The 21,500-nt window shown below is 36.4% G+C and overlaps 1 protein-coding gene across 2 annotated transcripts in view; it reads right to left on the bottom strand.

The window, feature by feature from the left end:
* LOC140757230 (metabotropic glutamate receptor 2-like) overlaps nt 1-21,500 on the bottom strand; it is a 233,859-nt gene that overhangs the window by 48,556 nt on the left and 163,803 nt on the right. For both annotated transcript variants that reach the window (XM_073092769.1, XM_073092770.1), the window contains 4 exons: nt 12,179-12,852; nt 7,724-7,866; nt 4,780-4,950; nt 1,243-1,387 (listed from right to left, as the gene is read on the bottom strand). In XM_073092769.1, the coding sequence (XP_072948870.1) occupies nt 1,243-1,387; nt 4,780-4,950; nt 7,724-7,866; nt 12,179-12,779 (1,060 nt within the window). In that variant the 5' untranslated portion in view covers nt 12,780-12,852. The remainder of the gene's footprint in view (nt 1-1,242; nt 1,388-4,779; nt 4,951-7,723; nt 7,867-12,178; nt 12,853-21,500) is intronic.

Genomic DNA, 21,500 nt, shown 5'->3' with positions numbered 1-21,500 from the left:
TCACTTGATCATTGTTACCAGGAAGAATCGAAGAACGTTTTTGCGTCAAAATATCCGCAGATATTGTCAGAAGGTGGTAGAAGCCCTTGTTGTCCGACTCCGGCGGCACCAACGACACATCTATTGCCTTACAACAGCAGTGTTAAGGTTTGAAAGGTCTGGAGACATACTTTCGAGGCGTTCCAGCTTAGTCCTTAGGAGTAGCGGCGCATCTGTGGCCGACCTCAGGTAGGAATATCTAATACTAACCGGGGTCGATCACAGATGTCCATGGGCGGCAGAAGCCACTTACAATCCGGTAGACTGCATGCTCGGAGTAGTACTCCTATATTATAAAATAAATCTTGCTAAGCCCGAAGCTCACAGTGAGACAAGTCCATAACATAGAGATAACAAGATTAAGCACGGCCTTGATTTTGCGATTCCCAGTGAGAAATTAAAGATAATTCGATTTTGTTTTACGAGTCATGGATATCGTATCCAAAAAGGACTTGCCTAAAACATTTTAAATATAATTAAGTAAAATTTTATACTGTCGATTAAGCTGCGTATTTTATCAAACAATTTTTATTATGAATGTCCTGGAATATTTTGGAATATCATCAACTTTATATCGCACTTATGGTTTTGGAAGTCTGGGCCCTGGAACAACATATAATTCAAAAACAACAAATTTTCAGCACTAACTTATAGGGTTACCTTTTGATGACGTCACGAAACCTTTCTCAAATAATGGGTAACAGCTGGTCCATTTATCAGAAGGGATGAAAGGTAGTTCCGATAATGACTTTTAGTTTTCAGTTATTCCTATACCCATTTGGATGATGGACGTTATTCTAGGGTTAAAAACATTAATCTAAATCGAGCTGAGGCACCAGAAACTTCCGAATCGTTAAAAATATTAGCCCAATTGCTGGAATTAATGAAATCATGAAAAGTGCAACGTATGTTAATGTTTATTTTGATATTATTTTCCTTAATCCACTTACACAGTTCACACCTTGCTGTTCTATCTTATATATATATATATATATATATATATATATATATATATATAAATTATAAATAGTACTGGAGTTTACAAGAACCAGTCGCTTATGAAGCGACTGAAGCAAGGAAGATTTCAGATCTAAAATATATTGTTTGTGTCTTTGTGTATTCATAGTATACACGATAAAGGAAATTCTAGTACAGACTATGAGTGTAGAAACTTTCTACTAGGAAGCAAGATTGTTAATTTACCTCTAGCCCTGGGTTTGGTGAGTAGTTTTTGCACAATCTCATCGTACGCGGTCTCCGCTGCCACTCCAGAGTCCTTCACCAGCTTCTCCTTCACTGCTATGCAGATCCCGCTGCGTGCGAGCAATGCTTCGAGTTCTTCAAAAGCCTGTTGGTGAAAAACAATAACATTATAGAAATAGATTTCTGCTTTATATTGGAAAGCGCAGAGCTTCGTGGCTTAAATTTAAATTTACTGCTTATTGGCTATATTTTCGTGCGCTTTCCCACTTCAAAACACCACTTCATTCGAAGCCATTTATTTTAGTTCTTGTTGTTTTTTTATCATATTAAAGTGGCGATCGAGCATGAGTTCACCTGTTAGTAAGTGGTTACTGGCGCTCATGGACATGTTAGATGTTATATCCCTGTTAAATTAGACTCTTACTTGAAGTTGATCATAGGCGCATTGCTACGCTTGAAGGAGTAAGTTGGAACACCTCGCATAAGCATGTCGTTACCAAATCCTATCAAGTGGAACACAACAGTGCTTACACTGATATCAGTAGACAGAAAAAGGCAAGGTTCTATGCTTCGGGAGTCGAACCACAAAGGGTTCTATCACCTTCACTTGTTACTACAAAGCAGTTAAACCATGTCGGCTTCAAAGCGTGTTCGAGAACATTCGATGCGGATTTAATAAAATGTTTAAACCATTGTTCTAAATAAATAACGTAACGTTTAGAAATATTTTCAATCCGAATAAATTGTTAAACCCAGCTATTACTTCCACTGAAGTTGGTACAAGCTAGTTCTAAAACTGTCAAAAGCGGTTTAGGGCATTGTTTTCGAATGCAGCGCACATTTCTGAATTATCAATACCGAGCGACGCTTCCCACATTGTGTAATATGGGCTTTGGCGAAATGACATAAATGTACATAATCGCATTCAATTCGGCAGCCAATTGTCAAATAGAATATTGAATTTAGTTGTGGTTTTAGTCATCATGATATCAAGCGAGTTTCATTGTTAGTGGTCGTGTAATTATGCATATTTCCTCAATGCAACACGAGAGTTGAAATTGTAATGCAATGCAATGTATTTGAAGTCAATTAATCGAGAACACTTTTTGAGGGTAATTATAACTGCGTAATTGCCTTTGTGGAAAGTGTCATGTGTTCATGTCTCATTAGTATTAGCTTAACTCTTGTATCAATTGTGCAAACCAGAACGCAATTATAAGAAATAGGAGTGAAGTTGTTTACTCCGGACAAAAACAAAAGACCTATCCGACTCAGTATTATAACTGTAAACTGTGTATGGGCATCAGTGATAATTTAATATCACTATTATATATAATTTGAAGGTGGTAGAACCTTTTGTGGTTCGACTCCGGCATCACCATTGCCACACTTATTTTTTATTACAGCAGTGTTAGGCGCTGCTGTGTTCCGGTTTGAAGGGTGTGGTAAGGGAGACAGACTTTTCCGAGGCGTTCCAGCTTAGTCCTTAGGGGTAGCGGCGTATTTGTGGCCGACTTCAGGTAGGAATATCTAATCCTATCTGGGGTTGATTACAGATGTCCATGGGCGGCAGTAGCCACTTACCATCAGGTGGACTGCATGCTCGTTTGCTACTCCTATATTATAAAAAAAACATGGACAGCATGCTCTTTTACTAGCACATTTTTATAAATACAGGTATGTACTTACTTTGAGGGTGCCATGACAGTAACGACAAGTGTAAACCAAGATACGCAATACTATTCATATCTTACGCAACATTTTCTAAAATATCTGTTATAAATTCAAACACCCAATAGTTCCAAAATGCTGACTTTTCGTTTAATACGTAACTTTACACCGACGCGCCCAACTTTTTATTTCGTACAAAAACTAAACCAACCGCTGCGTAGCAGACATTAAAGTGACGAATGAACTTCACTGAAAAAAAAACCGTGAAAAATGTAGCTGGAAGCTGAAACATGAAACATTTAGTCACGTTTGTTGAAATGTTTTTGAGTCGCTTTTCGTGTATGGACGAAATGAAATACGTTTCAGATGAAGCCTTTTGTTACGAAATTCGGGAAAAAGAACATTATTATGATTACACTCGCGTGTGAAATATATAAAACTCAGACGTGGAACTAAAAGTGCGACATGTTTTTAACGGTATAATTATGTAATGTTATTTTGTAACATGATTTGGGTTTTAAACTAATGTGTTTAATTTAATTCTCAGTGACAACAAAGCATTTGTATTAATTCCAGATATAAATCTATCCTATTTGGAGTTTTATAAAGCATTATTGTAGAGCAACAAGCAGTATTAAACTCGTGGTGAAATGAAATGAAATTGTGTGTTCCGCTGTTTAAAGTCAAGGCAAGTACCTCTGATTTTTTAAATGATGTGCGTATTAATATTTTTGATTTGCTGTAACGGTAAAGAAATATTTAAGACCTACACACCAGAGAGTTCCTAAAAAACTTCTTCCGAAATTGTACCAATCCACGCTTGGTCAGGACGATGGGTAACCTAAATCGCTCTCACTCTGAGACCTGCGCCTAGCAGTGGGACAGTCAATACTTGAGGAAGAAGCACATATTTCCTACCTTGTGCACTAAGAGGGATCTGGGTCCAGCAATGGGAGTGTCATTAGTTGACGAAGAAGAATACATTTCCCGTCTTGCGCATTATGACCGTTGATCGGTTGATTTAATGTTTTTATGTGACAACCTAAATTGGGGTTTTGTTAGCATCGACCGTTGACTCGCAGGGTTCGGTTTATTCAAACTGGTTATTCTCCATTACATTATGGATATTTATGCAAAGTAAGTAAATGAGTTGTCCGCAGTATAAATCGTTTTTGGCGAGCTAGATAAATTTGAAGCAATTTACAAACAGTAATTTAGATACAAAGACCTTTATAACATGGTTTTCGTCTTCGCAACAAGCAGGCATTTGACGGGGATAAATTGGACCCGCAACCTTTTTATTATTGAAAACCTTGTATACATCTAAGTTTACTATTACAAACTGTTAGAGTAAAGGCAAGGTACATTGATTTTTTAAACTGGTTTCTGAAAATAAAGCCTATCTTTTTAATTCTTGTCGGCTTGTCTCTTTGTTTGATTATGTAGTATGGCTATTATTAATCGCGAATTGTGAAAAAACTATTCAATTAGTTTAAATGGATAGCTTACAGTTCTAATACGATAAAATTTAGACCTAAAGCTACACGTTTAGTAGAATTTGAATATTCAGATTAACTCTGCATACTATGACTCAATGTTTAAACAGGAACTAGGGCGAGAACAGAAATATCCTTACTAAGATCTTCGATCTTTTACAAATTAGATATCTATCTTTTGTTTGATTTCGTACAATTCCTTAATATATTATGTGCAGTGCATAAGTGCTTATGAAATCAAAATTGCAAACATATACTTTAGTTTTATGAAATTTTCTTTATATAGATACACGGAAACATTACAAACATATCAGATCTAGTTTGATTCTAAAAATCTACTGATTAATTCTATTGATTAATATTTATTTACCTTAATCCCATAGCTGGACTCTTCATAGATGATGGAGACGTAGCTCCAACCCAGCTTCTTGACTATCTCGACCATGGCCCGTACCTGGTGCAGGTCCGAGGGTATCGTCCTCGTGAAGTACTCGAACCGGGCCTTGTTCGACAGCTCTGGGGACGTTGAGAAGAAGGATACCTAGCGAAGAAATATAAGTATGAAGATAAATCAGCAAAAGTAGAAGACAAAGGAAGAAAATAGTAATAGAATAAAATGGAAATTCTTACGCGCCGAATACAGAATTTTTAAGGGAGGCCTATATCGAACATTAACTGTAAAATCTAGTAGGTAGAAATGGGAAATACGCACAGTTGGGATCTCCAGTTGCTGGCGAATAATAGCTCAAACTCCGTTTCATTTTTATTTATCGTAATTTTGAGCTTATTTTCTTTCATATTAGCATTTACGTTCAACATGGTGTAAATGGCGTGATGTGCTTAAATATTTGAAATCTCAAACATTTTCAAGAAATCATTATAATGATAGATCTTTTAGGTGTTTTCATCACGATGATCTTAGGCAGGTTTCCTCGCAATGTTTAATATTTAAGATTACTTCTTACTACAAGAGTAATACTACATTGATATACTTCGTACAAGTATTTCTCTCTTATACCAATCAAATTTTAACAATGTTGTTATTAGGTAGAAGTAGGGAAAGATGCATCCGAAGTTGAACCAACTTTAATCCCTACAGATAATGATAAATATTAGTACTAAGAAGAGAATATAAAAAAGTAAGTAATCAAAGTTATAAATTTTTACATGACTAGTGTCCACCTCACTAGATAGCTTTAATCCTTCTCACTCTGCGAGAAGCTTCAGAAGGGTGCCTTATAGGAGAAAAGACTCATCGCAAACTTTAAGGCTTTTATTTTTTCTTGAAAAACTCATAATTAAATAGACGACGGTCAAACGCCTCCGAAAAGAGATTGAATTTCAGTTATGTTTATAACTTAACGGATTAGACTAACTTGAGGAAACTTGTTGAATGAACCAAGTAAAAGAGAAACTTTTAATTGAAATGGCCAGAGGTGCAAGAATATTTAAATATAATTTGCCTGCCGCCGTGCTTTTGCGGCTTCTTTTAATTTAGTTTCATTTCGAAAAGTTTTGTATGGGTGTGTGTTTGTGTGGTTTTTCTGTGTATTAATGAAATGGTAACGGAAAACATCTATGCGGAAAACGTAGAGAATTTATTATTCACTTTTTTTACACATTTATTTATACACAAAGATTTTGTATTTTGATCTGTTTAAGGTCCGAATATATTATATGGCGATATATTCGGAAGGTATATTAGAGTAAAAATAGACCCGACATGGTAAGAAAAAATGAAGCGACTTATTACCAATTGTTGCTTAGTGGTTCTGTAATATGTTGCAATAATCGAACCTTGAAAGGGTCCGATAAACTCTATTAATAACTTTTCCAATTAAAGATCATACCGTCACTAGAAAGGTTAAACCCGACATGTCTATTCTAACCCTTGCATTTAAGAATTTTAGCCTTTCTAGTGATGATATGATAAATGAACGAATATTGCATAAAGCTACGTCATGCAGCGCTGATTTCAAAGTAATCTTTTACACGCGTACAATATAGGATTGCTCTCAAAATATAAGGTGTTATATAGACATAGCCACTGTCATTAATCACAGTCAAGATATCGTTTTCAAAGGACGCAAAGTCGAAATGAATGACGCGGTTTTGCATAACACCGTTTCTTTTGCTCCTTTTGACTTTGAAGGGTCGAATTACAAAGTGAGATGTGAAGGGAATGAAAATGGAAGCGTTAACGTAACGTAAACGCAATTCTTTATTCATAATTAAAGAATTTAAACCAAATAACCTCTTGGTACTGATAGTAGGATTTTTCTGTGTAGTAAGTGCCATGGACACGCATAGAGGCAAATACAATACAATCAATTCTGGTCTGGGCTCGATTGTGCTCCGATTACAGAGGTTTGCCGCGACACTTATTTGCCTTTTATAATAGTAGTGTGAAACTACTGTGTTCTTATCTTGAGAGTGTAAGATGGCAGAATAATGTGAGTAAAGAACAACTATACAGTAAGGCCAATCAAGGCCAAACAGTTAAGTTTTTAGGGGTGTAAATTGGAATGCTTCATTTGCCTGAAATGGCGGAGGCAATTGGCTAACGAGGACAGCAGTACATATCTTTTTGTAAGTTGGTCATGGTGGACACTTAAATATATAATGATATATAACCTGTACCGTATGAGTATTTTTCGAGCTAATTACACTTTCCACTCAAGGTAATATGTCCGCTGACGCAGCTGCCTAGACCCTTTTATTATTTGGTAGCAGGATGCCCGTAACCCCAGACTCGGCTACCAGCTGATTTATTATAGCCAAACACATTACAGATCCTAATTAAGGCTTCGTTTTTTTACATATTATGCAACACAACATCTACATCTCAAATTCTAGTTATCATTTTTGAAAGGTAATCCCCATAGAGTAATTTCCCTTCCTAAGCATTAAAAATAATAATGGATGAATGAAAATCGCGACGCAGCGAAAAGCGTCGCAAAGTAGTCGCAAATTTAGGTGGCATTTAATCCAAGATGTTAGCCGGGCAAAATTAGCAAAACACACATAGTCTATGCGAGTAGCCGCAGGTACACCTGGGTTTGCTCTATAAGTTAGTTTCGCACCTATGGAATAGCAGAGACAAAAATGGTATGTGGGTATGACTACAGACAACATAATCTGTAATACTGATATACTAAATACTGATTCGTTATTAATATGTTCCTTTATTTAAAACACAGGTGACTGTGTGGACATGTATGAATGGAGTTTCGGACAAGTGAGCTTGAGTGTGCGCGTGATAGACTTGTGCGTGTCTTGCATGTCTGTATATGTGTCTCCATAACAATATGCACCTGTGGTATCTTGAAGAGTCGCAGCAGGTTGGCGACCTGCACGGAGGTGACGCTGGAGGCGGCGCCCACCACGCCGGAGATCACCTTGCGCACGGCGGTGGCGTTGCACGCGTACTCCGCGTCATCGATGTTGCTGATAGATCCTGGAAGAAGACGGGTTAATTAGCTCTACTAGATTTCACTAATTAATAGTTTATGGAACTCTGTAACTTAGCAGATTATTGAGATAGTCTTTGCTCCAGCGCTGGTAGATATGTTTCTTTTATAGGGCCCCTAAGGTTCAAATTCGACACTCAACCTTATATTTTTCGCAGTTTATCCATGTGATTTACATAATATCCTGAGCAAAGCTATAGACCTGAGGGTTTTCTAAAAATGTCAAAGGTGTGTGGGATAGGTATCAATAAAATGATAATGATGCTGACGCTACACGTAATTTACGAAGAGAATTTTTCCAGCACAATTACGGTTTTCCGTTACGACAATTCCTAAGAAAATCAAACAAAAGGCCTCTTCCTGAACATACAAGGCGCCCATTGTAGGTGAGAGCCGGTCTTAATTCTTTGTGTGGGATATTTACCTCTTTCTGCATTAGAGGTCGAGTGTCGGGAAATCTCGGCGAAGTGAGCACTTGCGGAAAGGTCTGAAGATTTCTTCGTTTGAGCGGGCGGATCGATTGAATTGCTTAGTCTGGTTAAGATATCAATACTGAGTAGGTTGTGGTTTTCTATTGTGTTCATATTATAAATATCTTTGAAATTAACATAGATATGAGTTGATGGAATATATAATTATTATTAAAACAAAAACGCCGACAATGTCTGTTTTAAAAAGCAGTAGATAGTAATCGCTATCTAGTTTGATGGGACTGGCAAGGCAACAAACGCTTCGACTTCACATAAGAGTCATTTCATCTTAGTTCTCCGGTTGGATTCCAGTCCTTTTCAGAGCTGATAACAGGCATATTATGTGAGGTGGGAACTACTAACTATAAAGAGGACTGCAGAACTTTTACTTCTACACAAACTGCTAAGATGGCGCTGCTGAATCACGCTATCGAAGTTTTCTAAATATTTGGCTTATATACAAGCTCCGAATTGAGACTGTAGGAGCACGGCCGCGGCCCAGGCACGATCACCTAGCCCGGCGGGAGATCTCTCTTTGAAAAAACAATCCGTTTCTATTTAAAACATCCCTGGAATCCTTTGATTTTCCAATATCTTTATTTCATACCTTTATTAGTCTAAAATATTGTTAGCATTTCCGTATCTCTTGGTGCTCACAAACAATACTTTAATTGGCTCCAGTGCTACGGTTCGAGCTATTATATTCAGATTTTACGAGAATTAATATTGAATTTGCGACGTCATATTTCACGGTGTTGCCAAACTTGTAACGCTATCGGGATATTGATTGTGTACGAGTTTGTAACTTGAACATTTCTGTATTTAAATGAGGTTTACAGAACTAGTAGGTACCACTAAAACATTTTGTTAAAACGTTTGTTTTGAAATCGGCGTTTAGAAATTAATAATTATTCAACATATTTTAGAGGCACATAGTTCGTTGGAACACTGCGTAAATTGTGTCCAACATGCACATCGACATCACAACAATTTATTCAAGTAGTAGAATCCTCTGTGGTCATACCCCATAGGAATTGCGTTTAACAATGCTGTTCCGAGGTGAGACATACTTTTCCGAGGTACTTTTACTTTATTCTCAGAGGTAGCATTGCTAATAATGCCTCAGTAGTCAATCTCAGATAGAAATCTAATTTTATTTGGAGTTGTTTATAGATGTACATGTGCGGCAGTAGCCACCTACCATCAGGTGGACAGCATACTCGGTTTTTAAATGTTATAAAAAAGAGAAGAAAATACATATAAAAACCGTGTGCTATACAACCAATATATAGTGAAACTGATAAAATACTTTTCTCTTACAATAAGGAAAATGAGTTTAGAGGAAAACATCACGCGTTAAGGAAATTGCATGCTATCTGATTAAACCGCCCAAAATGAGGGCGTTAAGACAAAGTTATTGTTATTTCAAAAACAAATAAAGCGTAAAGAGCGAGGCTGTATCAGTTTACTTTTGTTGTTGATTGTTGACGTGATAATCTATGCTGTCTATGGGTATATTTGTTTCGATGGGCTTATTTGGAAAATATCAGAAGTGATCTGTTATCTATAGGCAAGTTTACATTTAGACTGCCAATTAAAAATGCTTTTTAACATTAAAATACGAGATCTTACAACGTTAATATGTAAATAATGTAGTCTCACACTTTTACTGAAATAAAACAACATACTTATTTTCGTCAAGCGCAAGATTTCCTTACTAGGGAACTACTACGTATTCCCTAGAGACGCTTAAACATAATCTACCAGTAACCGCTCATATTTCACCTCTGTTCAACCCGTTCGATTCCCAACCCACGCCTTTTTATATCCCAATAGGCACAATACATAAAATAAGAAAAACGCCGATATGAACGCTTGAGTGCCAAAACAAAGAACATTTTTGCCACCACACTGATCTCTTCAGCAATTTGTTTCATGACACGTTTTAAGGTAATGACATGTTATAATATAGTGAAATAATCTATGCACAATGTCATCTTTGAGCTTAAAAGAAATAACAATACAATTTCTAGAGCCCAATTATTACGTTTTGGGAATACTGTTTGCAGTATAAATAATTCGAGCGATATGTATTGAGCGAGATAAATAATATATTGATCTTACGTAGTCGAGCTAAAAATAAACAAAAATGTCCTTATGTATACGAGTATATAAAGCAGCGTATGCTACGAGTATATGTGTGTGTAATCGCTGTTGTGATTCCTACTTAGGGTATGTTAGACACAGATATAAATAAAAGCAATACCAAAAAATCTATCTTTATATATATATATATTTCTTATGTGCGTTTGTATGTCACTGAACTCCTCCTAAACGACTGGACTGATTTTGATGAAATTTGTTGTGTGTGTTCAAGGGGACTTGAGAATGGTTTAGATTCACAATTTAGTCCGTGGGAAAAGGTCCGTCCGTTTTTTAATTAATTTTGATGATCTTTAGCAAAGTTGTTGTCCAAGAGCCCGCGAGGGTTTGGGAGTTGGTAAGACCAATTTTCGACAGACCATCACTGCCATTCCAATGCAGGTACAAATTTTCCGTTTTATGTATGTCATATTATTTCTTTAAAATGCGGGCGAAGCCGCGGGCACCACTAGTGTAATTATATATTTACTGTTTTCCTAACACACCATTAGGTTTCGTTTGGCGAGCTTGCGAGTTTATTTTCCATGTCTTCCTTGGGAAAACATGAAAAACACCGTTAAATATGCTTTGTTTCGGTACTCTAGCCTTAGCTAGAGTACCGAAACAAAGCATATTCCTGCCGCCACATTGATCTTCTGAACCAATTTTTTTGATGGCACGTTTTACTGAGCCGTTATATTGAAATTACTGGTCTGTCTCATCACTGACAATGAAACTACAAGCGATTGAGCGACCGTCAGTGTTTACTCTGTTGTCAGTTAGTAAGACATGGAGAGTCGCAGTGAAAAACTAGTGTTTAAATCACTGGCCATGTTTTTGCTTTGGTAGAGGCCTTTCACAAATCTCATCGGGTGGACTGCATGTCCGTTTGCTATCTCAACTTTAGTCAAAATGTAAGAGAGACTAATTTATCATACCATCTCACATACAAATTAATATGGCGATGGTTTCGGAGTATTAGAACGATACGAAGTTCAGATACCTTTATTCGTTAAATCGATCGAGATAGGTCAAGAGTCTTATGAGGGCATTCTACATGATGAACGATGGATCGGGAAAGGAAAACTGGTGGAAGCGAACATTAATTGGAAATTGGTATTGGCAAGTTTAATTACCCGTGTATCGAGGAATTTATTTATGAAATATGAGTATTGAAGAGTATGGCTAACAAATTGACGATTTTTATAGTATAATATTTTGTATCATAATCCCAGGAATAGGGGGGATATATTTATTTCTATAGGGTAAATGAAGGTTTTAAGAACTGGCTGTTATATTTCTCGACAAATCGCGTATAAATTTACAATTTTAATTAAGAAAATCGAGCAAAAAACCCATAATAACGCAAACTACAATTCTTCAGTGATATTCAAGATGCATGTTCTGGACATTTGCCTTTTTACTAAGGTATCAGTCTTCTAATTAATACTGTAAATAAATAGAATTGTAGTCTGAATAAAATATTTGTATATATTATTTCGTAACAACACATGAGATGTTTCGGAAACCGGCGATACGATTTGATTAAATATCAAAGATGCGGCGAGAGTTTGGTGATTACTTAATATGGTCTAAGAAAAACTGAGGAAAAAGAAACAATTCTAAGCTACTCCTAATATTGTCTGAGATGATAGTGATAGATTTACTAAACGTATAAAAATCTTACCTTTTATAAAGTCGACAGCCATCTCTAATCCATACGTGTCTCTATCACAGTCATCCAGAACATGCGCACCAATCTTCACACCAGGAATCAATTTTAGCTTATTGTTTATTATATCCAACGTATACAGCATTGTTTCTAATGCCTGGACCCCGCCTTGTGGCATCACTGGTCCGCAAGTCATGCTGTCGGACCTCTCGTGCACCATCATGAGACCTCCGAGCACCAGGTCCCCTTCGATCACTGCCTCTCTCTTGATCGGCCAATGCTGGGGATGCTTCTTGTCTTTCAACTCACCGACCTGATCATTGGACATGTTCATCCAATCGCGACTACCCCAACTATTTTTATTTTCGTTATGAAAGGATACTATCTCATAGCCGAGTATACTTCTGTCTAGATATGTTTTTTCCTTGAAGTCGATGACAGGGTCGTAGTAATAGAATTTTTCGAGAAACGGCGTTTCTGTCGTCTTATGTCGATGTCTGTGGTGGTGTCTTGCACTCGGGTTCTGGCGGTCTTCCAGGATGCCGTGCTTCATTTCGGAGTATCGCAGACAGAGGAGGAGCGTCGAGGTCGCCAACCAGGTCGGGCCGGGACGCATGTTAGTGTTCTGTGTCTCATGCCACCCACAAGTGTTTGGTCCATATTGTGAATCTGAGTGCGGTCATTTTATTCTGCAACAAATAATACATCAAGAATTAGTTTCAAGAAAAGAATTCAGACTACACTGGTAATGTTTAGGTTGTATAGATTAACTATTGTCGGTTTGATAACTGATAGGTACTTTTATACCTATAAATATTTAAACCTTTAATAAATATTAATTAATTTAATACAATATTAAACAGAAAACTAAAAGCAATTAAATCAAACAAATCTTGACAACGATGTTGAAATTAATAAAATAGAAGGCAATATTCAGTACTCGCAACAAACTTCTGTTAAATTAAATCCGAATTCATATTTGGGTAAAACAGTTCAAGTGGTCAAAAGTAAAGTTTTTAATTATAACAAGCCGTTAAAGCCCTCGTTTAATTGTTTTAAAATTCAGCTACGTATTTCATATTTTGGGTTAAACGTTTTATCTTAACTAGGTAATTTTATTTCAAAATTTCAATAGACTGGGAATTTTTATTACTGGTGGAGTTTTATGTGGTAGGCATAAATCTAATAATATCACTATTTCTCATAAATTCCTGTAATATATCATATAATATTAACCATCTTACATCAAATGCAAGATATCATGGATTTTTTACACTCAAAAAGTTACCGTCGACCTTACGTATAAAGTAAAGCAACTTTGGACGCGGTCAGAAATTGAACAGGTCACCAACTAGGTACTTCAATTTCACCTTATTTGTATCTAAGCTTGCTTGCTACTGTGCTCTGGTGCGTAATACAGTCGTTCCCGCCTGCTACTATTTGGTAGCAACCATCATAACTTAACTAAGGGTTTGTAAATAATTTCAACAAATAAGGGCTGGTCACGTCTTCGTATTTTATGTATTTAGACATACTTTAACCGCCATCAACCAATAGACGACAGCAAATATAAATAAATTATATCCAACATTGGCGTGGGTAACCTCGTCCCACGCTTAAAATAAACTTTGTATATTTTCTTCATTTCGCCTAAAGAAGTATTATTTCAAAAAGGTTTGCAATGTCTGGTACAAAATACCAGCTACATTAGATTTTCCCGCTAATGCTTTATCGAACACAATGTAATGTATTGTTTTGTGGTAATGGATTGGATCGGTATCGCGCCGCGGCTTACGGTGAAGTGCTACAGTGCTGTTCAATGTGTGAAACATAAATACAAAACACTTGTATTGTATTTTTAATATATATATAGTATTTTATATGTTTTATACCTATAATATCAGGTTCATAGTGAACTAATTTAAAAAAAATCCTCATTAAGAATGTTCGACATGATCTTAGTCATGTACTTATAATAAATACTAAACATTTCATTGAAAAGGTTTTAAAGTTTTAAAACCTAATAATAATTTCCCAAAGTTACTGACAGTAGTATTTGTTAAGTTATTTATTTATAGGTTTTCATTTTGTATTTAGTTCTTTATGAGATAAATTTTCAAAAATAATTCCTCATGACTAGGCTTTGCGTTCTTTACCTTTATTATAATTATCTAAGTGACTTTTGTCGTTATTATAGAGAACTACCCTCAGTATTATTACGATGCTGACCAATTGATTTTATCACCTTCTATCACGAATCCATCCATCATCTTTCATATCCAATCGAAAAATACGGCACCCTATCGGTTTTAAAAATAAGTAGGTACTTCATCCACAAACTCAGTCAACATAATTATTAAACTGGTTGGAAATTGGCGAAGTTAAAGTTAATCAAACATAAACGATCTTTCGATACTGTAAAAGTTGTGCGTAATATTGGTAAAGTTAAACCTAAACATATATTAATTTTCCCGATCACGCACAAAATATTGCTTGTATCAAGAGAATATTGTCAAAATGATGCCGACATTTTTGCTCGCACACACAGAGTTTTTGCAAGAGCTCATTAAAAACAACTTTTAAAAAGAGCTAACTAAAAATAAAAATCCTGTGAATTTAGATTACAATCTTCATTAAAACACGTATGTTATTTGAATGACAATGCCATAATTTGGTATCTTGGAGCGTGTACTTATTCATTAATTTTATTTTTATCAATTTTATGCCGCAAACTTTATAAGGTATGCTCCGAGAGAGGGAATTCTCGTAAAAAAATAGATATTATTGTAAATGATTTTATTGTAACAATGACAAACAGTATCTAAGATACTGAAATAAGTTACATTCAGAAATCTCAAGTAAGCAGAGTGATGCGAACTGCAATCAATCTCTGTTGATTCTTTCAATTTATTCATCAAAATCGAATCTGTTTAATTTATATGATAATTGAGGAACAATCCAATCTTATTATTTAGATTGGATTGTACCTTTTCTATCTATACATTTAAAGCGAGTTCAATAATGAGGTTTTCAATTTGAAATTGCATTTTGTATTGTGTGTTGTAGTGCGCGCCAAACTGCTAGTCCGCTCTAGTAAAGTTGTTGCGAGCAGGTGTAGTCATACAATTTGCTATGGTGACGCGATTCATTTCTATATTGAGAGCGGGCAAACAGTTTTATGCAGAATATACATGATTACTTGTTGAATCCAATGAGCAGTTGTAACGACAATGTCCGACACTGTTTGGTCACTAATCGGATTAGTGATTAGTCTAATCCACACTTTTCTACCATGGATCACATTTTTATAAGATCTAAGTAGCAAACGAACCGCAGTCCACTTGACGGTAAATGATCACTACTATTAACCAATGTGACAAAGTCCATATGGAATAGGTTTTACCTAAAGCCAATCCCAGATGTTTGCCACTACTGGGGACTAAGAGGGTCATTTTACTATGCGCCGGGTACGATATGCGGTTATTTCATATCTTTAACATTTCAACTCAGTTAAGTAAATAAAATTAAGAAAAACGCATATCGTTAGTACCCGTTACATAGTAAAATGTCACAATTCTTCGATAATTTTAGTCTACAATCTTAGACTAAAAGGGTCACCTAACGTACAGGTACTTAAGCCGGCCAGTACTCCACCTCTCCATCGAAACGTGAATCGCTTTACGCTACATATAAGTGTAGCGGCGGTACCTCCCTCTTCGAACCATACTGGTTGGCTGGTAACTTTCTCCCAATCGCCAGAAGAGATGCACCAGCAGTGTCTACAACAATTTTTTGTGTCAACAACATGATTGTCATGTGCTTGCACTAACCGATATATAATTTCCCACCGCCTGTGTACGTGATTGTATTTAATTACAAGGTCTACATAATTTCGGGAAGCCTATTAATTAATACGACAGAGGGCCGGAGGGATTCGGAAATTGCGGTTGATTGAACTGGGATCAGGAATATTGATACATATATTATGGAAATAGTTGTAAATCGACGTGGGGCTCCCTATTGGATAGTTGTCGTCAACCCATTACTGTCCCACTACTGGGAACGGGTATCCTCTCAGAATAATAAGGATTAGGTCACAGTTTACCGCGCTGGCCAAGTGCGTCTTGGCCAACTTCACATAAGGTATGTGAAGTTAGCCAAAAGAACAGACTTTTTTAAATCTCTCACGATGTTTTAATTCACCGTTACCGAGGCTGAGTTTCAATCATTAGGCTGTTTTCGGCTTTTTTTCGGATACTCTGAGGATCTGATTTTTCCAAGTTATGTGTATATGCTACAAGAAAATATCGTGAAGAAACCTAGAGCCGTTAGAGATCTTTGAAATAGTAATATTATCATGCCCATCAATTTCAATTTTATGCGGAGTAAACGCAACTTCGTTAACATATAATATTGTCCAGAGACTAGACAAGAAACTTGACAATAATAACAATTACAAGAATGTTTTAAATTCATTCAGGCCTTTTTTATGATTTGTTGCTCTACAATCGGCCTATTTTAAATAAATAATGTTTATTATAATGTCAATCAAGTTTACAAAAAGTAAAATATACTTACAATTACAAAATCCTATTATTTTAGTAAAAGGTCAAAAAATATCAAGTACAAAACATCTCGTTTCGTAACATAATTTGTAACGCCAATAATATAATACAGTAACGCAATACGGCAATCAAAGGGCAAAAGCAAATCAGTTTGTAGGGTAAAGGGCCAATTCCAACGATTCGTAAAGGTATTTTTTACCTTTAATTTAGAAACGGTGAGGGTGAATAACAAATCATGCGTTTACAGCCCTATAAAGTATTCCTAATAGGGCCATAGTTATGTCGGGCAAAATGTCTGCATATTATTAGAAAAGTTTGCATATTAGGAGATTTTTTTATGAGTTGGTAGAACTCTGACTTTTACGTAAAGAGACGCTTTCTAGACTCACAAGCCTATATTAGGGATACTTGTGTCGTGGGTTCCGTGGACACATAAAAGACGAATACACAAAAATCCTAACAACAACATCTAAGATCAAAATTCATTTTAAGATATTTGTTTAGCCGGGGATCGAACCCGGAACCCTATGCGCGTCAGACCGTTATTATAGTTAGACCGCACGCTACGCGGGTCGTCGACGACCTCCCACGTACTAATCGACATCAAACGTGCGGCTTTTCATTATCCAGCGCTGCTGTATTCTGGTTTGAAGGATGTGGTAAGGGAGATTTGATTTTCAGAGGCATTCCAGCTTATTTATCAGGGGTAGCGGCGCATATGTGGCCGACCGTGTAGGAATCTTATCTGGGGTTGATTATAGATGTCCATGGGCGGCAATAGCCACTTACCATTAGGTGGACTGATTGCTCGTCTTTGCTACTATAAAAACATATTATTTGTATTTTGTATTTTATAAATGGTATCGTTTCTCGTTTATGGTTGGTGGTTAACAAATGTCTTATACTCCAAGAGATATGGAGCGTGATAAAGCACGCTCGTAAGACGAGTCAGGTTGTAAATCAGATGGACACTCACATTTAAGTTATTACGTATTAAAATATATAGCACTTGCAGTATAATGCTTTAAATCAAATCAAATCATTTTTTTTTATTCAAAATAGGTTCTTTACAGAACACTTTTTGAATGTCAATACAACCACCACTACTTCACAAGGTGTTTCGTTATGGAGAAGCGTCGAAAGAAATTCCATAACACATCTTTTTAAAAAAATGTTTTTTACAATGTTAAACTTAACCTAATGGTACATGTGGAGCTGGAACTACTTCAGACCACACCGATTTGTCAGTGAAATAATCACTTATTTATAGTACGCTTTTTTACATAGCGTTTGTTTAACGACATTTTTGAACTATTTTTCTGTGAGATTCAAAATGTGGTCAGATATTTAATTGTAGTAGCGAATACAGTTACCCATGAAAGATTTAGCCACCTTGCATAATCTATGTTTAGGTATTGCTAATTTATTTCTATTTCTAGTATTAAAGTTATGGCGGTTACTATTTTTTTCAAACATATCAGTGTATTTTCTTATATACATAATATTTTCATAGATGTATTGACTATGTATCGTCAATATGTTAATGGTGGGAAACAGTTCTCTCAGGAACTCACCACGTCGCAGACTATATATTGACCTTATTGCTCTTTTTTTAATAGTAAATATAGAGTCTATGTCAGCAGCACTACCCCGCAGCAGAATGCCATAAGACATAATGCTGTGAAAGTAACTGAAATAGACAAGCCTGGCAGTGGGAATGTCTGTTAACTGTCTAATTTTTCTGACTGCAAAAGCTGCAGTACTAAGTTTGCTGGACAAAGCAAAGATGTGAGGACCCCACTGGAGTTTAGAATCAATGGTTATCCCCAAGAAAACAGTTTCATTGACAGATTGCAAAGTCTAACCAGAGCGACATTCATCCCCGTACTCCTTACATTTGGTAGCATAAATTTAATACATTTAGTTTTATTAGAATTTAGGAGTAGGTTATTTGCATCAAACCAGTTCTGAATCAAGTAAAGAGTTTCATTAATGACGTTGGTAACCTGTGATTGTCCTTTACTACATATGGCAAATCATTTATATAAACTAAAAATAGAAATGGACCTAGGATGGAGCCCTGAGGAACACCTATTTTAATATTAGAGCCTGCTGATAATGTTCCATTTACTTGCACTCGTTGTACTCTATTGTTTAAATAAGAATTCATCAACTATCAATTTAGAAAAAGAATTAAGAGTTCGCGACCTAAGACTTATATTTATTGACGCTGAAAAAGTTGAAACAGATATTTTCGTAATTACGTTAGGGCAAAAAAGTGTGGAGTTTCATTTCAACTTAAATTTGTTCCTAATACTAGTGTTTATAACTCTATACTGACATATTTTTCATATTTATACATTTCTCAAGGCCTATTCGATTTGGTAGCACAAATTGATACCAAATAAAACAGCTCTTATATTTAAACACATATAGCTTATAAGGAGGATGAAGGGTAAAATACCTTGAAGAAGATTACCAACCAGGTGGACCCACCAGACAAAGATCGCCCCAAAAGTGCAGAAGACCAAGCACACTGTCGACATTTACAGCATAACCTCGTAACGACCTATGGAAGCTGGCACGATCTTCAGCTACGAAGACACAACGAAGAAGAAGCATATTATAAATAAAAGTTTAAAATTATATACCATAACCATATTACAGTGAAGGTATTCTTAAGACTCAGCGGCGTCTTATCAACTTGTCGGCAATGCCGCCACGTGCGATAATACCCGGATTATGAGATTATGAATTAACATAGCTTCCCTTATCGCATACTTAATGCTGCTGGTTTGTTCCAGTGGTATTTTGTTTTATCTTAGCCTATCGAAATGGTAAGTATTATGGCGTACACTTTTAGCAGCGGCATTTGGGGGAATGCATCGATGTTGAATCTCAATTTAGGGACTTGCTGCGAAAAGGTGCATTCTAGAGATTGCTGTATTATGATCTTCGTGCTCAGTTACAGCACCGAGCGTCCAAATGCAGACGCAACCGTCGCTTAATATATCGAATTAAGCGTCAGTCAGTGTAGAAAATAGCTTCTGAAAAGCAGCTAAATCTTTGATGTTAATAAAGGCCAAAATGGGTCGTGTAATAATTTCATTTACTTAGGAGGCCCTGCCTTGAAGAAGTCTGAAACCATTACAAATGAAAAAAAAAATCGCGTTATTGGTCCTAAGGACTAAATTGGAACGTCTTACACCTCGGCTGATTTACTACCGGACGCAACTGCGTTATAGCAGAGATATGAGCAGGCATAAGGCGGAAATAGATGTACCGGTAATGCCACAGCTGCCAAATTATAAAGAATCCTATCAATATCATTATCTTTTAAGCTTCCATTTACATACAAAATTATATTTATATGACAGATAAAAGTAAAGCTCTTCTAGTAATAAAACTATTAGATAAAAATAAGTATCCATTGAACCACTTCAATTTCTATTATTTATTTACTTTAAGCTCTCAAACATATGAATTGTCCGTTTGGGACCGGTCAGGCTTTGTGAAATGTTTTGTACAATTGTAATTTTCTTAAGTAAATTTGATACTAAAATTGGGGCAATTGAAACCGTCGCAGTAAAGGAGACGACCTAACTAGACGGTTGTAAATTGGGCTTCCTCGGAGCTCAAACTATATTACTTCTTTGTGATGCGATGAGAAATTGTACTTACATAAAAACTTATCCCAGCTGGGAATGGCGACTGTATATTGGTATGGAAGTGTAGGTTGGCTATAAAAGTATATATAATTTGTACTGGCTTGCTTATTTATGAAATAGGTAACAATATAACTTTTACGTCATTACGTAAAAGTTCTCAGTTCTCAGCTCTATCATTATAGAGCATGCTAAAAATGTAACGAGAGAGAGAGAGAGCGAGTTAAATACTCTCCATTAAAATCAAGAAACAAAAAGTTTTTAAAACAAGCTTTTTAGTAACGTCCTTAGATTTTCGATTGTTTCTCAAAAAACAAAACGCGCGTAAGTGGCAATGGCCGCCCATGGACAGTCATACTCAACCCTGGATAGAATAGACAGGACAGGATTAGTCCTGCTACTTATAGGCACTACTACTAGTGTGAGGTCGGCCCCAGAAGCGTAGCTACCCTGAGGACTAAATTATAACTCTCGTACATTTCTCCCTAACCACATTCTTCAAAACAGAACCCAAAGCAGAAATAGGTGAGGCGGTGGTGCCTTCAGGCTCGAACCACAAAGGGTTCTACTTTAAGTACTTTGACGACCTGAGTGGCGGAGCGGTCACCATACAGGTCTGACGCGCCGACGGTCCCGGGTTCGATCCCCGGCCAGACAGATGTCTAAATAATGAATTTAGGTTTCTGTTTTTAGGTTTGGGTGTTAGTGTATTTGTCTCTGTGCACCCACAATACAGGGAATCCTAGTGTGGGGTTGGGGGTGTAGAAAGCGTTTATTTAAACGTATGACGACCCGCGTGGCGGAGCGGGCACCATACTGGTCTTACGCGCAAAGGGTTCCGAGTTTGATCCCCGGCCAGACAGATATCATAATGATGAATTTAGATATCTGTTCTGGTTCTGTGTGTTTGTGTCCTCGTCTCTGTGTGTGTCAATGTCACCCACGATACAGGGAATCCTAGTGTGGGGCTGCGAGTGTAGAAAGCGTTTATTTATTTATTTATTATGTTTAGTAGCAAGTAAAATCAAATACACCCTCTCATGTCAGGGTGCTATCACAAAATGGAAATGGGAAAACTTTTTCTTATTTTCCATCACGTTTATCGTT

This window comes from Epargyreus clarus, unplaced genomic scaffold, assembly GCF_041222505.1.
Source record: "Epargyreus clarus isolate Ecla_fem2 unplaced genomic scaffold, WU_Ecla_fem_2.2 ptg000004l, whole genome shotgun sequence".
NCBI lineage: Eukaryota > Metazoa > Arthropoda > Insecta > Lepidoptera > Hesperiidae > Epargyreus > Epargyreus clarus.
This window is presented reverse-complemented; position numbering and strand designations above follow the sequence as displayed.